At 35.7% G+C, this 24,185-nt stretch overlaps 1 protein-coding gene across 2 annotated transcripts in view; it reads right to left on the bottom strand.

Moving 5' to 3' along the window:
* The window catches only part of LOC101885373 (potassium/sodium hyperpolarization-activated cyclic nucleotide-gated channel 2), a 169,599-nt gene that overhangs the window by 6,472 nt on the left and 138,942 nt on the right, over positions 1-24,185 (bottom strand). Inside the window, exons 7-8 of one of the 2 annotated variants that reach the window (XM_087241430.1) lie at positions 15,448-15,612; positions 8,652-9,642 (exon numbers count right to left, since the gene is read on the bottom strand). In XM_087241430.1, the coding sequence (XP_087097556.1) occupies positions 8,684-9,642; positions 15,448-15,612 (1,124 nt within the window). In that variant the 3' untranslated portion in view covers positions 8,652-8,683. Of the gene's footprint in view, positions 1-7,035; positions 9,643-15,447; positions 15,613-24,185 lie in introns of those variants that run through there. The other variant, XM_087241429.1, reaches the window with a different exon arrangement.

Here is a 24,185-nt window from a genome sequence, read left to right as displayed (position 1 = left end):
ATCATTGTCATTTATTCAGTCAATCAGACGGACGGACGGACAGACGGACAGCCTCTAGTGGGTTTACGCGAGAACGTTCGAGATGCGAAAAAGCATGCACAGCGGCCTCTCGCGGATTCGTGAAAACAAAAACTGCAAAAATACGTAACTCCCGGTATTTTGCGGTCTCCAGAAACATCCGCAAGATTACATTTTCAAAATGAGCCTGGGTTGAACAGAGTTGTTGAACAAATAAACAAAAAAAAAAAAACAAATAATATTTTTTCTTACATACTCAAATAAAACACTTAGATAAATAACACATAGGCCCTATATTTGTTTTACAAACATTATTGAGAATATTCCAAATTCTATTATTTTACTGACAACAAAAACCATGTCAATATACCAACATAGGTAAAACATACTGTAGCCCTATATACATTTCTGGAGATTGCGAATTATGCAGCCATAAGTTCATATGGCTGCATTTCGTCTTAAAGCGAATGCTACAAGGTGTTATATAGGTGGACGTCGTTCCTTTTCACGCTTACTAGCTGACTGCTTACATCTGTATGGACGGCATTTCTGCTGTAACCAATTTGTTTAGTGGCTCGCCATGTAAGTTGGCGGACTTGAGATGCAGAGAGGAGTTGACCACGACGACAGGGTTCGAGTCTGGTGAAGAACAGTTCCAGAAAGTGGGTAAGACAAAAACGGAAGCCAAAAAATAAAATAACAAAAGAAGTAATAAGTAAATAAAAAAAAAAAGTAAATAACAGAATGAGAATGTGGTAAAATCTGAAAACGTGAACACATCAGGCTACTATGAGAGCTTTTCCTTTTCTGCATTGCTTTTGAAAACAGTTTTGGTTGGGTGTAAGGATGTGGGGGTGCGCTGGTCCATCTGTGCATTTTACAACACTATTGGTTGGGTTAAGGGTAGGGGTGGGTGGGGCTATAGGTTGATCGGTCAGTCAGTCAGTTAACAGCGGCCTCTGGTGTATTTACGCAAAAAAAAGCAGGCACGAATGGCACTCGCGAGAGAAATTTGAGATCCCAAAAAGCATACACAGCGGCCTCTAGTGGATTACTGAAAACAAAACCTGCAAAAAACATAGCTCTTGGGACGTATTTGACACTCTCCAGAAATGTATAAAGAGGTACGCAATCAGAATGAGCCTGGGTAGTAAGTTCGCAATGCTGTTTGCAAAATTTCATAGAAACAATGGATTCGGGAAACACCAAATCACTGACGCAGTGGAAACTAAAATCTTAGTTGGCTAATGATGATTTTGTGAACCTCACCCTAGATGATTTTGTCAACATAGGAAGGTCAAGATGCAAAAATTGACAATATATGCACCTCACACAATCTAGTGTGCAATGAAAACATGAAGTATAATTGGGGCTTTACAGTTGACTATATAAGTGGAAATCACTGTACCAATCAATGGAGATCAATACATTGATATTTCATGAAATCGTTGTCAACCAACTATTTTGTTTGTTTGTTTTAATGGATTAAGCTGCCTGTTTCAATCACACAATTCCAAAAATCACTCAGTGCATCCCAGGACTGTGTTGATACCTGTCCTATAGAGGGCGCTAACGGACACAGTGTGCTTTGTGTTATGGTAATCTACAGACGGAGCTCCCGTCTCGGAAACAAGACTTAGAAAAATAAAATAATTCTACACATATCAGATTAAAGTATTTAGGACGTGATCGCTACAAACGGCAAATACACACAATTTCCATTTTGCATGAGTTATTACTTATCTATTTACATGGCAGTTGATAATAATCAGGTCACATCGTAAATGCCATTCGGCATACATTCAAAACCCATTATGCACCGCTTGTTTTTCTAAAATCGCTTTGTTTTTTTCTTCTTTCCCTATGTTACTGCCCGGGTTTGCACATAAAATATATATATATATATATACAGCGCCGTATTTACAATTTCAAAGTTCAAGTGAGAAAAATTCTGCAGCAGTTTACAATGAACACAAACAACTACATTCTTGTAAAGAGACAAGTTTGTAAATCAACCCAAATCTGTTCGCAAGCAGTCAACAAATCAGCCAGCACTCACAGGCCTGCAAACCGAGCCCACGCACAAACTTTGTATTACGTTTACAGGCCATTAATATGCAGCATGTTTTAAATACTCAGTAAGTTGTGCAAATCAGGATCTATTTTTGCGACAATGGGAGAACACGTTATAAAAATGCCACTGTTAAACTGTAAAATATAGAATAAATAAATAGATATCGAAGATATTATATATATATATATATTTTTTTTTTTTACAATAATGTTACATTATATAGATAATATTCTGACATTTTAGTCATCTCATATTGTTACACTTTCATGTAAATATTACAATTTTTTTAAGGTCTACACTTGACCTCTCTTACCTTTTTGGAAATATGACTTTTTAAAGTATACTATGACAAAAGGACGAAACAAAAATCAACAAATAACACATTACAAAACCTGATTTCATCACTGAAATAAAAACCGAAAACTTTATGTAGACCCACACGAACAAAAACAAAAAAAAAAAACATTGCGAAAGCTACGCAACCTTATCCAGCGCCTTGAGGTTTGAAACATTCTCTGAACAACGCTGATTATTAAATTGCTTATGCTGCGATACGAAGCTTCCGTATAAAAAGGCAGGGCGAGAATATTGCAGAATTATATTGCATCAACATGGATCACAAAAAACAGCATGACTCTTTTGGTTCGATGTTAATCTAAACAAGTTCTGCAAAAGACCCATTGCATTCAAGTCTAAGCTCTCAGTGCAACCCAGACGCAGTGAAGTATTGCCTTTATCAACACGCCTGACGAAAAGACGTAAAAACGCACTCCCGTTCCACAAAACAGACTCATCGACTTAACCAATGACAAGCATATGTGCACAAAAACACACGCACACGCACACACAGACCATGTATATGGCTTCTAAACTTGTAATCAAGGCAGTTAAATAGAGGACGTTTTCGATTGACGTGTTGTTTTTCTCAGTTGACATAGACACAACCAAAACTTGTGTTCAAGCTCAACTTTGGTTTTCGAGTAAATACAATTTGTGTGTTTTCTATTATAACCTCTTTTTTCCCTTTTTTCCCTTCTTATTTACATTAAGATATAAAATCGACCAGCGGTCTGTAATTCATATTTTTTTCTTTGATACTTTACAACAAAGTGAATTAGATTGCTACACGTAGAGCTTACACAGAAAGGATGAAGACAGTCCAAAACATGGTCGCAAAGCATCCGATTTCCTTATTATCATCTCTTGCAAGTCCCTGATTTCAGCCGATTCGAATGTAATCACTCGATTGAATGGGTGTTATCAGTTGATAGATTTGGGCCAGTAGGGGCCTTCTGCGCCTACTGGTAGGCTCAGAAGGCTGTTATCATCCACCCACATGGTTAATCAGCTATAGATCACAAACAGTAGGGCTGCAGGCGGAAGTTAACAAGAATTATTTATTATTATTTATTAAATTTCCCATTAATTGTATTTTATTAACGTCTACCCCTACCGCAACCAAAACCGTGATGTAAACAAAAACAGATCTGGAGTCTTCTCTATTATTAAGCCGATTAACCATGTAGATGGATGATAACAGCCTTCTGAGCCTAACAGAAGGCATAAAAGGCCCTTACTGGCCCATATCTATCAGCTGATAACCACAGATAATAGCCATTCAATCGAAGCCGGTGCTGATTTTCTTATCGCCCGATTGCATTGTATGAAAAACACTACGTTACACACGACAGGATTTCTCCTTTTCACTTGTCAATTATGTTACGAGGCATCCAAAGCTGTACAGGGGTGGCTATGCTAGTAAATGTGTAAATCTATTCATAGCCATTGTTTTGAATTTAGTAGTGGTAAAGGTGCAGTCACATTAGCAATGCTTCAGCAAAAATCTGCAGTCAATAGTTTAGCAATGTTTAAAGTAGCGAAATCACTTCCAAATTTGACCAATTGGAAGTGTTGACCAATTTGAAAATGAGCTTATCCTACATGGTAAACGTTGTTGCTTCGATGCTAATCTCTCATTAGCATGGTTCCCCATTGGAATTGTTCAATTCCACAAGCAAAAGTGACCCATTGTCTCTCAGCAACAGAGTAAAGCAGTTCAAATAGAAGACACTTACAGTATAACCCTACTAGTTTTGCAAATTCGACATTGGCCAACTTGAAAATGAAAGAAATCTGTGTGAGAAACTTTTGTTGGAAGTCTTGAGTCTGGTCTATGACAGGTGTAAAGACTACCATAACCTGATCTCACCAAGACATGTTCCTGAATTAGCATCTATGTTGATCCTGGAACAACATTCCAATTAGCCAATCAAATTTAATGGATATGTTTACTGTTTACATTAAGATTAGGCTTACAGTTAGGATTATGCACTTCTACATGATTGTTATCCAACTATTGTTCCCCTCTGATTTTGTGAATAATTTACATTATGGTAGGGTTTAGTTGTAGGGTATAGGTGTGGATTACATTTTCCAACAAAAATTATGTTCCAGGATTGCATAGTGCATAGGAACATCATGGCGTGCATTGCTGTGTAGCCCATGTCGGAAAGGCTGACTACCAAATCTAATGGGTCTAACTGAGTCTGGTCCAACTATGACAGGTGTAGAGACTACCTTAACCTGATCTCACCAAGTAGGACATGTTCTTGAATTAACATCTATGTTGATCCTAGAACAACATTTCAATCAGCCAATCAGATATACGGGATATGTTTACTGTTTATGTTAAGTTCAGGCTTACTGTTAGGATTATGATTGTTATCCAACTATTATTCCCCTCTGATTTTGGGAATAATTTACAGTTGTGGTTGGGTTTAGGGGTAGGTGATAGGTATGGATTACATTTTCCAGGATTGCATCATGCATAGGAACATCATGGCTTGCATTGCTGTGTAGTCCATGTCGGAAAGGCTGACTATCAAATCTAATGGGTCTAACTGAGTCTGGTCCAACTATGACAGGTGTAGAGAATACCCTAACCTGATCTCACTTAGTAGGACATGTTCTTGGATTAACATCTATGTTGATCCTGGAACAACATTCCAATTAGCCAATCAGATATACGGGATATGTTTAATGTTTATGTAAAGTTTAGACTTACAGTTAGGATTATGCACTTCGACATGATTGTTATCCAACTATTATTCCCTATTAACTATTATTGAGTTTAGGGGTAGGCAATAGGTGTGGATTACATTTTCCTACAAAAATAATGTTCCAGGATCACATCATACTTGGCAAAACTATGACATGGATTGCTGTGTAGTCCATGTTGGAAAGGCTGACTATCAAATCTCATAGGTCTAACTGAGTCTGGTCCAACTATGACAGGTGTAGAGACTACCCTAACCTGATTTCACCAAGTAGGACATGTTCCTAGATTAACATCTATGTTGATCCTGGAACAACACTCCAATAGGCCAATCAGATTTTAGGGATATGTTTGCTGTTTATGTTTAGTTTTAGTTTACGCTTAGGTTTATGCACTTCTACACGATTGTTATCCGACTATTATTCCCTTCTGATTTTGGCAATAATTTACCGGTATGGTTGGGATTGGGGGTAGGGAGTAGGTATAGATTACATTTTCCGACAAAAATGATGTCCCATTATTAACATAGACGTTAATCCAGGATCTCATCAAGGTGCTAGAGACTATTAAGCAGTACATTAGCAACATTTCAGCTTAATTTAGCAAGCAAAGTTTCACAAAATTGTCCTTCAAGCCAAGCCTACAAGCCAATTTTAGTCAGAGAGACATATCCAATCTGTAACCAAATCTGAGCAAATTCTGTGTAGGGAACCACCAATTCAGTTGGATTACAATAGGTGAATTTTGTGTGATACAAGTGCAAACTGGAAAAATCTGTGTTTGGAACAGTATTATACTCTTGAGAAACTTCATATTGCAATTAATTTGTTTCTAGTCAAAAATGAATAAAGCACTGCTCACACAGAAGTCACTTTAAAACCTTAGCTTTCTGCTGGCCAGCATTGTGCATTTATATAAATACACAAAACATGAGCCAGACCAGCTTAGAGAACATTTTTGTGCACATGAGATCTCCTGATTGCATGCATTCCCAGTCTCCTTGGCATTACAGGAGTGCAAGCCACCAGGAACATCATTGAAGCTGCAGAAAAAGCTCTCAGTGGATCAAGAGGGGAGATCCACGGTGTACTATGCCACTTGGACACAAACTGGGGAATGTTGGGTCGCCAATTGAGAGCGTCTTAATAATCTTAGGCCCGAAACACCCCATTACCCAGGGTTCATCACTGATGATGTGTCCAAGTCACACCACCTGGTGTATTAAGAAAGCTTAATGAAATGAAGTAAAAGCAATCATGCAGATTACTCTCTGAAAGACTCAATTTTGCAAGTGGAATTTCACTGAGCAACAGTAAATGTGACTGCACCTGATGTCTGATCTCCCTCCCTTTGGTTCCTATTAAGGGTCACCCCACAAGTGCAAAAAAAAAACCAAAGTGTATCGCAAAGAGTCTCTGAGATTTCATTGGACACTAGAAGAGAGGCATAATCTGACTATGTCTGTATCATGATGATCTTGTATACAACCAAGGTCAACGTCAGGGATAGTTCCTGTAGCATGTTAAATCTAGGTCCGGTAAAGGTGCAGACACATTAGGAATGTTTCAGTGAAACTTTTGCAGTCTATTGTTTTCTTGTCAACATCATAGCGATGTATACCTACCTTAAATTTAAACTTAACTTTTTAGCCCTCACCTATTACCTCCATCTATGCAGATCTCTTTTGGAACGACTCAGTTTTACCCAAAAATTTTACAAAGCAATGACCCTTATATCTGTCAGATATCTCTACCATTGGTTCCAATGTAAAACCACCCAACATGCACAGAAAGAACAAACTGCGAAAAGTATTGGGTTGTGTAATGTCATAAGAAGTCTTAAGTTAGATTTAGGTCATGATGTTGGGTAACCAAAATTCAATGTCTAGCCAGCATCTATGGACAACATTATTTTGATGACGTTGATATTTGGTTCATTTTATGTGTTGGAAAGTGACCAAAATCCAAGGTCAAGCCATCATCATAACCCAACGTCATATCGACGTCAAATATTGAAATTTATTCATCAGGTATGGCAACCAAAGTTCGTCTGATAGACGTCATAGTGGTAAAGTCCACACAACACCAAGCTGTAACATCTTTAGGTGTTGATATTTGGTTGCGTTGGTAAAAGTGACCAAAATCCAATGTTCTGACGTCAACCCAATTTTCATATCCACCCAAAATGCAACATACCACAAGGTTAGGGTGCAACGACAATCTGACGTCATGTTGACATCCTGTGCCTGCTGGGTTGCAACAAGTCTTTAAAATTTGTTAAAGGCTGGACTAATGCCACAATCTGGCTATGAATTCTGCGTCATGACCATTCTTCTTTTGTAAAATCAAGCTCAGTATAACTATGTCAAGCATAGTGCCTGTAGGATGTTAAAACTTTTAGTGGTAAAAGTGTGGAGAAATTTTGTCTTGTCAACAGCGTAGAGAGAACAGCACATAACACACTTTCAAATCAAGCAAATATCTATCATTAGGTGTGGCAAATTCAAGCAAGCGATCATTTTGATTTCTTTTGCAATCACTCAATTACAAAATTTCACTGAGCGATTGTGAATCTGACTGCACCTTAAGTGCCTTACTTTGGTTCCAATGACAAACAACCCTATGTACCCAAACAACAGCAGTCTGTGACCCACAAAAACGTTTGTAAAGAATCTCAGAGAACTGAACCTTGACATGAATCCCAATCTGACTATGAAGTGTGTCTCGCAAAGCTCTCACATAGATCGCCGTGAAATTTCGCAGTCCATTCTTAATTGTCTACAGCATAGAGATGAAATGATGAAACTCGCACAGACCTCACTTTCAAATCAAGAAAATTCCTAAGTCATCTACAAACATCCTTTTTGACCGCACCCGAAATCCCATTTCATACAGATTTCTTTCAGAAGGACTCGATTTCACCAGCAAATATTCAAAGCAATGGTAAATGTGACTGCCCATGCAAGTCAGTCTGATCTTCCTCCCTTTGGTTCCTATATGAAAAGCCACCCTACGAACGAAAAAACAATACTGTGACTCACTAAAAGTTTAGCAGAGACTTCATTAGTAGTTACCCACAATGTCAAGTCTGTCTCATGAAGATCTTTCATGAGTACATCAAGCATAGTGTCTGTTAAATCAAGCTTCGGTAAAGATGCAGACACATTAGCCATAGTTTAATGAAATTTCACACTCCATTCTCCCTGGTCAAGAGTGTAGAAATGAAAAAGGCTCACGCAGACCTTACTTTAAAGTCAATCACATTTCCAATAGTCACTGAACTTGAAAGTGAGCACCATCTACTTAACACATTTTTGTTTTTTTTACCTCACCCAGCATCCTAATTCACACAGATTTCTTTCAGAAGGACTTAATCTCACCTGTGAAATCTCACTGAGCTACAGTAAATGTGACTGCACCTTAAGTTTATCTGATCTTCCTCCCTTTGGTTCCTATGAAAAGCCACCCTACGAGCTAAAAAAAACAAAAGCAAACTGTGACTCACAAAAAGTTTTGCAAAGAGTCTCAGAGTTCTCGTCAGAGGTTGGACGAAAGCCGGGATCTGGCTGTGAAGTCCGTCTCGGGAAGGCTGACTATTGAATCTTTCTTGCGTATAACCAAGTCCGGTCCTGCTACAGCAGGTGTAGTGCCTGTAGGAGCAGGAGGAGGAGGAGGTGTGGACGGGTAATTCCCAACCGCGGCTGCGGGCGCTGGGTGTGGCAGAACCATTCTCTGAAGAACTACGCTCCGGACACCGGACGGTCCTGGAACTGCAGGATGGGCTGCTTGTGGTGGGCCAATCGACGTTGAGGAAACACGGGTTGACGGTGGTGGGCTGGGCACGACGGGTGGAGCGCCATCCTGTGGGAGGCTGGGTTGTGAAGCCGATAAAGCTCTGGCATCCTGCGTCAGGCTGCCTGTTTGGTGCAACGGTTGGGTGCTCTTAATCGGGGTAGGTCGCGTTGGACTAGGAACGTGCTGCTGGATGAGAGACAACTGAGATCCTGAGCGTGCACCCATTGGACCACTCCCATACATAAAAGTCCGTCCACCTACTGCGCCTGCTGCCGCAAGAGGACTTTGCACAGGTGGACTGGCTATAGCAGAGGCTATTGGGAGAGACTGTTGGGGAGAAATTGCTATCGGGCTGGCAAGATTCTGCACCACCTGGAAGCGTCGGACCATCCTGGGCGACTGCAAGGACTGCATGCTTGGACCTACCATTGGGCCTCCGAACTGAGGACAGAAGCTCATGGCGACCGCCTGCTGTAGAGTGGCAATGGCAGAGCTGCCCTGTGATTGGCCAGGCGGTGCAAACATTCCACACGGGATGGAGGGTGTCATGGACATGGCCCGTGGCCGCTGCAGGTCAATCAGCTTCACCATCTCACGGTCGTACTTTACGATCTCCTGGATCATCTCATTCTCGCGGTTGTTCAGGATGCCGGAGTTTAGGTCATGCTGCACTTTGTTCATTAGGATGGAATTCTTTTTTCCTGTAACAAAAGAATAAAATCATTGGGAGTTTTTGTAAGTATATTTTTTCGTCCTATTGATTTACAGTAAGGTTCAAAGATGAGATGTCGCTAGGTAGCAGCTAACATGTTGTTAGGTGGTTGCAAAGGTGTTGCTAGGTTATTATTAAGGTGTTTTGAATTGTTGCTAAGTGGTTGCTAGGGTGTTCTAGGGCATTGCTAGGTGGTTGCTAAGGCATTGCTAGGTGGTTGCCTAGGTGTTCTAGGCAGTTGCTGAGGTGTTGCTAGATGGTTGCTAAGGTGTTACTAGGCAGTTGCTATGGTGTTGCCGAGCATTTGCTAAGGTGTTGCTAGGCTGTTGCTGAGGTGTTGTTAGGCAGTTGCTATAGTGTTGCTAGGCGGTTGCTAAGGTGTTACTAGGTAGTAGCTAAGGTGTTAGACGGTTGCTAAGGTGTTGCTAGGTTGTTATTAAGGTGTCATGAATTGTTGCTAAGTGGTTGCTAATGTGTTCTAGGTCATTGCTAGGTGGTTGCTAAGGCATTGCTAGATGGTTTCCTTGGTGTTCTAGGTGGTTGCTAAGGCATTACTAGGTGGTTGCTAAGGTTTTGTAGGCGGTTGCTATGGTGTTGCTAGGTAGTAGTTAAGGTGTTGTTAGACGGTTGCTAAGGTGTTACTAGGCAGTTGCCATGGTGTTGCTAGCTAGTTGTTAAGGTGTTGCTAGGTAGTAGCTAAGGTGTTGTTAAACGGTTGCTAAGGTGATACTAGGCGGTTACTAGGGTGTTCTGAGTGGTTGCTAAGGTGTTGCTTGGTGGTTGCTAAGGTGTTGCTAGGTGGTTGCTAGGGTGTTCTGAGTAGCTTCTACGGTGTTGCTAGGTAGTTGTAAAGGTTTGCTAGGATGTTCTGAGTGGTTGATAGGTGGTTGCTAAGGCGTCGCTATTCAGTTTCTAAGCAGTTGTTAAGGTGTTGCTATGCAGTTGCTAACATAAATTAGCTTGTTTCTACTATGGATTTGCATTATGCTAGCATATTTCTATCATAAATTAGCACGTTATTAGCATAGTTCTAGTTTGAATTTGCATGTTGCTAGCATGTTTCTTGTATAAAAACATATTGTTAGCATAAATTAAAAATGACTTAGAATGTTGCTAGCATGTTTCTAATATAAACTAGCATATTGTTAGCATGAATTTAGTATAAATTAACATATTGCTAGCATGATTAGTATGTTTTAATGTTTCTAGTGTAGATTAGTATGTTTCTAGTATGGATTAGTATATTGCTAGAATGATTGTCAGTATGTTTTTTGTATAGATTGGTATGTCGTTAGTATGTTTATAGTATGGATTATTATATTGCTAGTACAGACTGGTATGTTGTTAGTGTGCCCAATGTAAAGTCAATGGAAGTTTTTTTTACAATGGAAGTCTATGAGACAGTTGCTAAGGTGCCGTAAGGGGTTGCTAGAGTGTGGCTAGTAAGTTGAAAGGTCATCAGTGTTTGGCAGATTGGTAGTCTGAGTTAAATGAGCCCAAACTTAAGCCTGTTCGACAGTCTGGTGCAAAGTTTTGAGGTCACAAAGTTTGGTCCAATGTTAAGTCAATGGGAATTTTCCGAATTTTCTGGGTCAAGTTTTGGGAAAACCGTAAGTCGGATCAGTTGGAAAAGATATAGCAACCCGAGTGAGAGCAGTTTGGAGGTTTGCTGTTAGTTTGGTGGTTGTAGTATGAACGGTCTAGGAGGAGATGCAAATAGAAATTAGTCTCAGAAGAGGAAGAATATTGCGTTTATGTAGGATAACAGTGGCTTTCTCAAGCCACCATAATAGTCATAAGGAACACCATAAATTATGTTTGTTGTATTGTCTGTAATAAAATAAATGTCAAAGATTATTTAGAAATCACTCCTTTCTTTTTTATTTGTGCTTTCCATACATCACAACTTTTTCTCATATGAGATTGCACATTATTAACTCTAACAATTTGAAACATGTATAATGAGGCATATCTTCTCATAATCCCCCACATAATGCAACAGCTGTAAGACCGTAAACAAAACAATAAGCGTTTATGAGAAGTCTTTATATTTGTCCCTGTTAAAGCACCGCCACCACAGTCATTAAAGACCTGCCTTCCTAATCAATTCATAGCCTTTAAAAGCACATTTATTGCAGTGAACTTCAAACACTGTCAAGTTTCTAAATCACCCGCTGAGAGCAATTTTCCTGTTATTATGCACAAAAGGACTGTGCGTAGTGTTTATTGAGCGCTAAGCAATGTGTCTGCTGAAAAAAGTAATGCACTGCAACGTTTTGAATGTACATTGTGTTCTTTAAAGTTTCCATTAAACAACAAAAACATATATAATAGATAACATTAATGAGCTGAAATAAAATTCCCCTGAAGTGTACAGAGAAACCCTTTAATGACTATATTTCTAACACATTTAAGTACACTTTTATTCCTCATAATAAATATCGACACTATTTTTTGCATTCTGAGCCAACTTTGGACCTATAGACCATTTCAATGTGGTCATGTCATAGGCCCATGAACATTTCCTGCTTGTTATCAAACTATTTCATAACTTTAACAAGAGGCAATTCAATTTAAAACATTCATTCATTCATTTTCTTGTCGGCTAGTCCCTTTATTAATCCGGGGTCGCCACAGCGGAATGAACCGCCAACTTGTTCAGCACGTTTTTACGCAGCTGATGCCCTTCCAGCTACAACCCATCTCTGGGAGACATCCATACACATTCACTCACACACATACACTAGGGACAATTTAGTCTACCCAATTCACCTGTACCGCATGTGTTTGGACTGTGGGGGAAACCGGAGCACCCGGAGGAAACCCACACCAACACGGGGAGAACATGCAAACTCCACACAGAAATGCCAACTGGTCAAGCCAGGACTTGAACCAACGACCTTCTTGCTGTGAGGTGACAGTGCTAACCACTGTGTCGCCTATTTGAAATCATTGTTTTAATGTTTAATAGAAGAACACTTATTTTGATGTGTCGACTAGCATACTAAAAAAGCACATGCTAAGCACGTTACTAATGAAAATGCATTAAAATGCATGCAAACTTCATCATAACTTTATGAAATTTATGAACTAATGAAGTCTTTAAATGCACACCTTGTATTACTTTAATTTTTAAAGAGCCCATATTATGGGTTTTTGAAAATTCCCCTCCATGTAGTGTGTAACACAGCTCTAAGTGAAGTGAAGTATCCAGATAAGGCTTAAATCTGTTAGTGTACAGTGTTTAAAACTGTTGATTCCTCTATAAAAGAGTCGACTCATAGTGCTTCAAACGAGTCGCCTTGATACCGAGTCATTAGGTGTTTCGCCATGACGTACGAACGAAACCAAGTTATTCACGTGCACGCGCAAACCCGGGAGATTTCAAACCTGAGGTCCCGCCCTCTGACGCAGAAACCCAGACACACACACACACACACACAAACATGCCGGTCGATTGAAGTCACACTGCAGATGGATATATTGAGTCTCTACCCAAAGATGAAACCTCAGCATTATAGCCAAGCAGTTGGAAACTACTGGAAACTTCTGGAAACTACATGCTACAAAGAATACTTCATCAGCGTTTGTTAAAGGAAGGATCAGTAAAGAGTAACTTACTGATGGACGTCAGGATGGATTTTTCTTCCTCCATTTCTCAAGTGTAAGTACGTGCGATTAAAGTTGCCTCGTTGACTCTAGCTTGCAAATGTATTTAGTTGTGATTTGTTACTTGTAACCACGTGTACTGTATCAGGTTAACTGGCTATATTCTCTTATCGCGTGCAAAGTCACGTTAAAAACGCGCCGCGTGCTGCTTTGTTAACGGAGCTCCGTGGACGAGGAGAAGTGTGTGTGTCTGTGTGTGCGTGTGCGCGCGCTGTCGTCCGGAGGTGTGTGTGTGTGTGTGTGTGTGTGTGTGTGTGTGTGTGTGTGTGTGTGTGTGTGTGTGTGTATGCAATATGTGTGTGTGTCTGTGAAAAGAGCAGAGTGAGAAGCTAGGAGATCTCCTCAACTGTTTTTGGAGTTTTTGCTCAATAAAATAGTTAGTCGTCTGAATTTTCAAGTCCATAGTCTGTATTTCAGATTCATACGGGAGTCGCTGGGATAATTAGGTAAAAATAAATGCAGATTATAAGACCATGAAAGTGTTTTTTGACCTTGCATGCATATTAAACTGTTGTTGGAGACCCTTACAACCAAGATATGACTCTATTTCATGTATAATATGGGCTCTTTAAAATAATTTCACAGACAAGATATAAATGGTTTGTTTATATACATGGAAAAATATAGTAATATAGTAAAATATAATATAAATAGTAATATATAATATAGTAAATTCCAGTAACACTATAAAAAATGATTTTGAACCATGTATATTCTAGTAAAGTACTTGAACAAGTATTATGTGGTAATTTTAGCTAACTAATACAAACAAAAAGGACAAGATACTGTAGTTCTCTACAACTCCAGTGAACACTACCTCACAAAGTCTTGTCGCCTATCCAAGTATTAGTAACAACAAATATTAACTTGACTTCTAGTTGATCATTTGGTATCAGAAGTGGCTTATATGAAAGGCAAAGGCCTCTAGATGACGCTTATTTTACCACAATAAAATATGATTATGTCTTGATTTTTAATGATTTCATTAGGACAGTAAGGTCTGACTTTGCGTAGACAAAAGTCTCGTCACTGAACAGAAATGATGTCCAGTATAGAATATAAAGTCCTGCTGCAGTGGAGACAGAATGAATATTGTGTCTGACTCCATCATGAGCTTGGAGGACTGCATTCATACATCTCTGACATGACTCAAATCACTGATTAATAAAGTCATCTGGAATGGCAAAGAAAGAGTTCCTGCAGAACTCCCAGAGCTCATCAAGACTCTTTGTGTTTATCTTCAATGCCTCCTCCTTCGTCTTAGCCCAGTCATGCTCAATAATGTTCATGTCTGGTGACTGGGCTGGCCAATCCTGGAGCACCTTTACCTTCTTTGCTTTCAGGAGCTTTGATGTGGAGGCTGAAGTATGAGAAGGAGCGCTATCCTACTGAAGAATTGTCCCTCTCCTGTGGTTTGTAATGTAATGGGCAGCACAAATGTCTTGATACCTCAGGCTGTTGATGTTGCCATCCACCCTGCAGATCTCTCGCACACCCCCATACTGAATGTAACCCCAAACCATAATTTTTCCTTCACCAAACTTGACTGATTTCTGTGAGAATCTTGGGTCCATGCAGGTTCTAATATCTTCCTCAGTATTTGTGAAGATTGGGATGCAGTTCAACAGATTAACTAGAAGTCAAGTTATTATTTGTTTCTCTTACAACTGGGATTGACGACAAGACTTCTGTCAGGTAGTGTATATTACCCTACAATACACTACAGTTTGCTGTAGTAAAACTACAGAATACCACATTATTTATTAGTCTATCACTTAGCTAATTAATACTGAAGAATGCCATATCATTCATTAACAGAGTGTTGTGAATTATATAATATATACAGTATAAAAAACTTTACTATACTAAAAACACTAGTATTAAAATAAAAGTTACTATAGTATTTTTTTAATGTGGCTAAAGCCAACATCAAATTTACATTTACATTATTGCATATGCATTGCTTTTTCCAGTATCCTCTCCCACAAGCTGGACATCATCAATAAGTCAACATATCAGCTCTCGCAGTAATGGACAAGCTGTGCGTAAAGCCTAAGCTCTCTTTAACCCTGAATAATCCTTTAAGGCCTGTAAATATTCAGAAGGTGTACGTTGTTTCTCTTACCCAAGCGGTCGAGTCGGTCAATTGCCACGGTCTCGAAGGCTCTCCTCATCATGGGATATTCCTCCAAAACCTCATTAAAGTTGTCCACTGAGAGCGAATACAGGCGACAGTAGGTCTCAGCCCGTACACTTGCTGTTCGCCGACCTCGAGTCAGCAGACAGATCTCTGAAACATAACAAAACAATAAAGAAAATGCATCTAAATTGGTATATTTTCAGACCATTTAACACAGCACTGAGCACAAAAAAACATATAGTAGATATTTACACAAATACACTTCACTAAACATGTATGGACATCACCTATAACTGCAGGTGAACTATGTTTATATAGTATATAATAACTTTAACTGTTAAAAGCTATTAGTTAGCAGTTACTTTGTAACTAATAAAGTTATGGTAACTTAATAACCCTTACTTTTCCAAATTTGATCGTATTGCACTAATGAACACCTTTTGTAAAGCTACTTTGAAACAATAGTTATTGTAAAAAGCACTATTAACTTCCATTGAAGAATATTGATGAGCTGAAATAAAATGCCTCTGAGGTCTACAGAGAAAATACTTTAATGGCTATATTTCCTAACACATTTCAGTGCACTTTTCTTCTCCTATAACCACTACTAAGCTAATTTGAATCTAAAGATTTGCTATAATTTCTCATGATACAGTCTTAAAATTATTAAAACTAAAGTATTGAATCAGAGACTTACTAATATAGTTAACTTGTTTTTAATGTTACCATACTGTATATTTTAGTTTTTCTCAATTTACTGTATTGAACGATAAAAAAAGAAATAAATAAATAAAAAAGTATATATGGCCCATCCAGAGCCCTGACTTAAACCCAAATGAGCATATATAATTGGCCCAGCCAGAGCCCTGACTGAAACCTAATTGAGCACACACACACACACACACACACACACATATATATATATATATATATATATATATATATATATATATATATATATATATATATATATATATATATATATATATATATATACATACATACACATTTAAAGTCAGAATTATTAGCCCCCTTTAGAATTTTCTTTTCTTTTTTAAATATTTCCCAAATGATGTGTAACAGAGCAAGAAAATATTCACAGTATGTCTGATAATATATTTTCTTCTGGAGAACAGCTTTTTTTAATTTCAGCTATAAAAAACTGTTTTTAATTCTTAAACATAATTTTAGAGACATAATTATTAGCCCCTTTAAGCTATATTTTTTATCAATAGTCTACAGAACAGACCACTGTTACAGAATAACTTGCCTAATTACCCTAACCTGCCTAGTTTACTTAATTAACCTAGTTAAGCCTTTAAATGTCACTTTAAGCTGTATAGAAGTGTCTTGAAAAAAAAAATTGTCAAATATTTTACTGTCATCATGCCAAAGATAAAATAAATCAGTAATTAGAAATGAGTTATTAAAACTATTATGTTTATAAATGTATGGAAAAAATCTGCTCTTCGTTAAACAGAAATTGGGGAAAAAAAATAAACAGGGGGTCTAATCACTCAGAGGGCTAATAATTCTAATTATATATATATATATATATATATATATATATATATATATATATATATATATATATATATATATATATATATATATATATATATATATACTTATTAAAGGGCACAGTGCCAAATATAATTTACATAAAAGCCCCTGAGTTCTTGTAGCATGTAAAGTTGCATTATGTTGGCGTGCTGCTCTAGAAAAATCAAAACACGTCTTCATCCAGCGAAAACTCTCTGACCTTTTCTAGACAGCAAGTCTCTTTAAATCCCCTGAAAACTGAAACCCTGAAGAGTCCGTCATTGAACAGGGGATGAATTTAAACATCTGCCTGCAGAAAGTAATTAAACTTTATCGGCCTTCATTCAAAACTATGCGATTTGAATTCTTATTACTTGGCGGCGAGGATATTCCTGTGTAATGGAGCTCATCTGACATAAAATTGAAGCGTGAAACTATTACTGAGCTAAAATAGAGTGTGTGTTTTCAATAAGGTAAAGTGTACTGCAATATCTACACAGTAAGAGTGTGGCCAGAGGTGGCTGGTAACGAACTACATTTACTTCATTACATTTACTTGAGTATAGAGTATTGTAACTTGTATTTTTGAGTACATTTAAAGATGTTGTACTCTTACTCAATATTAATAATAATAAAAGTAACTAGTTTTTTAAATATTTTTTTATCTGATACTTTTTACTCTAAAGGCCGGCTCACCCTGTGAGATTTTTTGTAATCCTGGGGTGCGTTTCCCAAACAATGACGTAACTCGCGGCTGAACTATCATACGATGTATTGTTTGGGAAAAGAACGATGTAGTAACAAGTGTTTCCCAAAACGCATAGTTTCTTTGTCGCAGATTCATCGTTTAAACCACGTTAGTTATAACGTAAAACGCCCATAATGATGCTCTAAACTGGGTGGAGTAGCTACTTCTTTAAGAGAAGAAGTACCCATAAGTTTTTTTGTGCAAAGTTTATTGTTTCACACGCATTTAAAATAAAATCCAATATTAGATTTGGTATAAACCTGCACTCACTTTCCATATTAATTGAAATATATGTAAATGGTTTATAAGGCTTATGTTTGCTTTACTAATATTATTGAGAAGTTGAACATTACATTCTCTACTAAAACATATCACTTACAAAAGCTAACATCTATTCTAATATCATATAAATCATATAAATAAATAAATAATAAGGCTATTTATTATAACATGAAATGTAATATTTATTATGTATTAGAAATAAAAAAATCATACTTTAATAATAATATTGATGATGATTAAAATAAATAAATAATTTCCTACTTAATAAATAAACAAATAAATAAATAATTAATAAACTAAATAAATAAACAATTTCCTACTTAATAATAATAATAATAATTATTATTATTATTATTATTATTATTATTAAGTAGGAAATTGTTTTTTTTTAAGTCTACTTTTACAATTTGACACATCTAAACCACTGCAGAAAGTTCCAACCAGCAGGCCCATGTCATATTCTGTACAGATACTTAATAAATAACCAACTATAAATTAAAAGAATTAACGTATGCTTTTTGTTTTCACAAGCTTTGGAGACATAACATAAATTCCGCTTTTAAATAATAGGTCACCTATAGCTTTTGCCCTGAGGCTGTGTTCAAAATGACATCAATGTTTTCAAAGTGCACTGCGAAGGGAATGCAATTGCAAACATGAAGATATCTAAAGCTGAACTGTAAAAATAGTTTGAAAGCAAATTACACCTAAGAGAGATGACCTTAATGCTTTTTTTATTTTTAATAATTCCAACTTTGAATGTTAGAATGTTCTAAATGAATAGGGCATAGGGGGGATACGTGGGAATAGAACACATCCAGGAACTATGTTTCAAGCTACCGTTCAAGAGGTGTAGTTGTGAGTGCTCAAGTTTGCGACGCAGTTTGCGATTGTTCGTTGGAGCGATGGATTTGGGAAACGACAAATCAACAAACTATGTTTGTAACGACGAAACTTGCAACCTTAGTTGGCTAACGATGGTTTTGGGAAGCGCACCCCTGAACGATTGTAGCATGTCAGACTACATGAACAAAAACGACACTTTCACCCGACACTTTTCACTTTCATTCTAAAATGATTCCTCACAGTGAACGTAAACAGTTTGTAGCGGCTATTGCACAAAGCGTGTCTCAATAATGAAACCAAGAAGAAAAAAAATTGTTTTGACATTTCCCCGCGGCCATATGAATTATCGAATGGATCCTATTGGTTCTTGGATTGATGCTTATCGTAGCTGTTTTCACACTGCAGGAAAGTGTATGAAATTTACTGGCACTGCCAGAAATTCATCGAAGGGAAAATCTGAACGAAACAGGTACTATGCGGCTGTCTGTGAACATGTCAAACCCAGGATCAAAGACCACAGATTTTAGGATTTCAGGAATCTTTTAGGATTTCCCAAATTTGTCTCAGATGCCAAAATCTTTGCTGAAATGTCACAGTGTGAGCAGGGCTTTACTTCAGTAAATGTTTCCTCAAGCAGTTTTTACTTGATTATAGAATGAATTCTACTTTTTAAATACATTAAAGGATTTTACTCTATATAATAATATATATAATAAAACAACTAGTAACTTGAGAATTTTTTTTCATCGGATACTTTTTTACCTTTTACTTGAGTACCTTTCAAGATTGTTACTTTCACTTGAGTAAAACTTTCCTCAAGTGCTTGTATTTTTACTTGAGTACAGAGCAAGGGTGTCCAAACTTGGTCCTGGAGGGCCAGTGTCCTGCTAAGTTTAGCTTCACCTCACTCCAACACACCTGCCACGAAGTTGCTAGTATATATACTAAGCGCTTGATTAGCTTGTTCAGGTGTGTTTGATTAGGGTTGGAGCTAAACTCTTCAGGACACCGGCCCTCCAGGACCAAGTTTGGACACCCCTAGTATAGAGTATAGTATCTTGTACTTTTTGAGTACATTTTAAGATGTGCACTTTAACTCTTACTCAATATAAATGACAACAAAAGTAACTAGTATCTAGTAACTTGAGTAATTTTTTCCATCGGCTACTTTTTTACCCCTACTCAAGTAACTTTTAAAATTGTTACCTTTACATGAGCAAATGTTCCTCAAGTACTTGTACTTTTACGTGAGTATAGTAACTTGTACTTTGAGTAGATTTAAAGATGTGTACTTTTACTCGATAATAAAGATAATAATAAGATAATGAAAGTAACTAGTAATTAGTTATTTGAGTAATTTTTCATTGGTTACTTTTTTACTCCTACTTGAGTAATTTACAATTGTTACTTTTACTTGAGTTACATTTTTCTCAAGTACTTGTACTTTTACCTGAGTATAGAGTAACTTGTACTTTTTAGTGCATTTAAAGACTTTACTCAATATAAATAATAATGAAAGTAACTGATAACTTGAGTGTTTTATCTGATCTTCTATCTTTCTGATCTTCTATCTCTATCTTTTTACTCTTACTCGAGTAAGATTGTTACCTTTATATGAGTAAATATTTCCTCAAGTACTTCTACTTTTACTTGAGTATAAAGTATAGTAACTTTTTGAGTAGAGTATAGTAACTTGAACTTTTACTTGAGTATAGAGTATAGTAACTTGTACTTTTACTTGAGTATAGAGTATAGAAACTTGTACTTTTACTTGAGTATAGAGTATAGAAACTTGTACTTTTACTTGAGTGTAGAGTATAGTAACTTGTACTTTTACTTGAGTATAGAGTATAGTAACTTGTACTTTTACTTGAGTGTAGAGTATAGAAACTTGTACTTTTACTTGAGTGTAGAGTATAGTAACTTGTACTTTTACTTGAGTATAGAGTATAGTAACTTGTACTTTTACTTGAGTGTAGAGTATAGTAACTTGAACTTTTACTTGAGTGTAGAGTATAGTAACTTGTACTTTTACTTGAGTATAGAGTATAGTAACTTCTACTTTTACTTGAGTGTAGAGTATAGTAACTTGTACTTTTACTTGAGTATAGAGTATAGTAACTTGTACTTTTACTTGAGTATAGTGTATAGTAACTTGTACTTTTACTTGAGAATAGTGTATAGTAACTTGTACTTTTACTTAAGTATAGTGTATAGTAACTTGTACTTTTACTTGTGTATAGTGTATAGTAACTTGTACTTTTACTTGAGTCTAGAGTATAGTAACTTGTACTTTTACTTAAGTATAGAGTATAGTAACTTGTACTTTTACTTGAGTATAGTGTTTAGTAACTTGTACTTTTACTTGAGTATAGAGTATAGTAACTTGAACTTTTACTTGAGTATAGAGTATAGTAACTTGTACTTTTACTTGAGTATATAGTATAGTAACTTGTACTTTTTCTTGAGTATAGAGTATAGTAACTTGTACTTTTACTTGAGTATAGAGTATAGTAACTTGTACTTTTACTTGAGTATATAGTATAGTAACTTGTACTTTTTTTTAAGTATAGAGTATAGTAACTTGTACTTTTAGTTGAGTATAGTGTTTAGTAACTTGTATTTTTACTTGAGTATAGAGTATAGTAACTTGTACTTTTAGTTGAGTATAGAGTATAGTAACTTGTACTTTTAGTTGAGTATAGTGTTTAGTAACTTGTACTTTTACTTGAGTATAGAGTATAGTAACTTGTACTTTTAGTTGAGTATAGTGTTTAGTAACTTGTATTTTTACTTGAGTATAGAGTATAGTAACTTGTACTTTTAGTTGGGTATAGAGTATAGTAACTTGTACTTTTAGTTGAGTATAGTGTTTAGTAACTTGTACTTTTACTTGAGTATAGTGTTTAGTAACTTGTACTTTTACTTGAGTATAGAGTATAGTAACTTGAACTTTTACTTGAGTATAGAGTATAGTAACTTGTACTTTTACTTGAGTATATAGTATAGTAACTTGTACTTTTTCTTGAGTATAGAGTATAGTAACTTGTACTTTTACTTGAGTATAGAGAATAGTAACTTGTACTTTTGCTTGAGTATATAGTATAGTAACTTGTACTTTTTTAAGTATAGAGTATAGTAACTTGTACTTTTAGTTGAGTATAGTGTTTAGTAACTTGTATTTTTACTTGAGTATAGAGTATAGTAACTTGTACTTTTAGTTGAGTATAGAGTATAGTAACTTGTACTTTTAGTTGAGTATAGTGTTTAGTAACTTGTACTTTTACTTGAGTATAGAGTATAGTAACTTGTACTTTTAGTTGAGTATAGTGTTTAGTAACTTGTACTTTTACTTGAGTATAGAGTATAGTAACTTGTACTTTTACTTGAGTATAGAGTATAGTAACTTGTACTTATATTTGAGTGTAGAGTATAGTAACTTGAACTTTTACTTGAGTATAGAGTATAGTAACTTGTACTTTTACTTGAGTATAGAGTATAGTAACTTGTACTTTTACTTGAGTGTAGAGTATAGTAACTTGAACTTTTACTTGAGTGTAGAGTATAGTAACTTGTACTTTTACTTGAGTATAGAGTATAGTAACTTCTACTTTTACTTGAGTGTAGAGTATAGTAACTTGTACTTTTACTTGAGTATAGAGTATAGTAACTTGTACTTTTACTTGAGTATAGTGTATAGTAACTTGTACTTTTACTTGAGTATAGTGTTTAGTAACTTGTATTTTTACTTGAGTATAGAGTATAGTAACTTGTACTTTTTCTTGAGTATAGAGTATAGTAACTTGTACTTTTACTTGAGTATAGAGTATAGTGACTTGTACTTTTACTTGAGTATATAGTATAGTAACTTGTACTTTTTCTTGAGTATAGAGTATAGTAACTTGTACTTTTTTTAAGTATAGAATATAGTAACTTGTACTTTTAGTTGAGTATAGTGTTTAGTAACTTGTATTTTTACTTGAGTATAGAGTATAGTAACTTGTACTTTTAGTTGAGTATAGAGTATAGTAACTTGTACTTTTAGTTAAGTATAGTGTTTAGTAACTTGTACTTTTACTTGAGTATAGAGTATAGCAACTTGTACTTTTACTTAAGTATAGTGTATAGTAACTTGTACTTTTACTTGAGTATAGTGTTTAGTAACTTGTACTTTTACTTGAGTATAGTGTTTAGTAACTTGTATTTTTACTTGAGTATAGAGTATAGTAACTTGTACTTTTAGTTGAGTATAGAGTATAGTAACTTGTACTTTTACTTGAGTATATAGTATAGTAACTTGTACTTTTTCTTGAGTATATAGTATAGTAACTTGTACTTTTTCTTGAGTATAGAGTATAGTAACTTGTACTTTTACTTGAGTATAGAGTATAGTAACTTATACTTTTACTTGAGTATATAGTATAGTAACTTGTACTTTTTCTTGAGTATAGAGTATAGTAACTTGTACTTTTTTAAGTATAGAGTATAGTAACTTGTACTTTTACTTAAGTATAGAGTATAGTAACTTGTACTTTTACTTGAGTATAGAGTATAGTAACTTGAACTTTTACTTGAGTATAGAGTATAGTAACTTGTACTTTTACTTGAGTATATAGTATAGTAACTTGTACTTTTACTTGAGTATAGAGTATAGTAACTTGTACTTTTACTTGAGTATATAGTATAGTAACTTGTACTTTTTCTTGAGTATATAGTATAGTAACTTGTACTTTTTTTAAGTATAGAGTATAGTAACTTGTACTTTTAGTTGAGTATAGAGTATAGTAACTTGTACTTTTACTTGAGTATAGAGTATAGTAACTTGTACTTTTACTTGAGTATATAGTATAGTAACTTGTACTTTTACTTGAGTATAGAGTATAGTAACTTGTACTTTTACTTGAGTATAGAGTATAGTAACTTGTACTTTTACTTGAGTATATAGTATAGTAACTTGTACTTTTTCTTGAGTATATAGTATAGTAACTTGTACTTTTTTTAAGTATAGAGTATAGTAACTTGTACTTTTTCTTGAGTATAGAGTATAGTAACTTGTACTTTTTTTAAGTATAGAGTATAGTAACTTGTACTTTTAGTTGAGTATAGAGTATAGTAACTTGTACTTTTAGTTGAGTATAGTGTTTAGTAACTTGTACTTTTACTTGAGTATAGAGTATAGTAACTTGTACTTTTACTTGAGTATAGAGTATAGTAACTTGTACTTTTACTTGAGTATACAGTATAGTAACTTGTACTTTTACTTGAGTATAGAGTATAGTAACTTATACTTTTACTTGAGTATATA

Source organism: Danio rerio, chromosome 2, assembly GCF_052040795.2.
Source record: "Danio rerio strain M-AB ecotype USA chromosome 2, GRCz13ab, whole genome shotgun sequence".
Lineage (NCBI taxonomy): Eukaryota > Metazoa > Chordata > Actinopteri > Cypriniformes > Danionidae > Danio > Danio rerio.
This window is presented reverse-complemented; position numbering and strand designations above follow the sequence as displayed.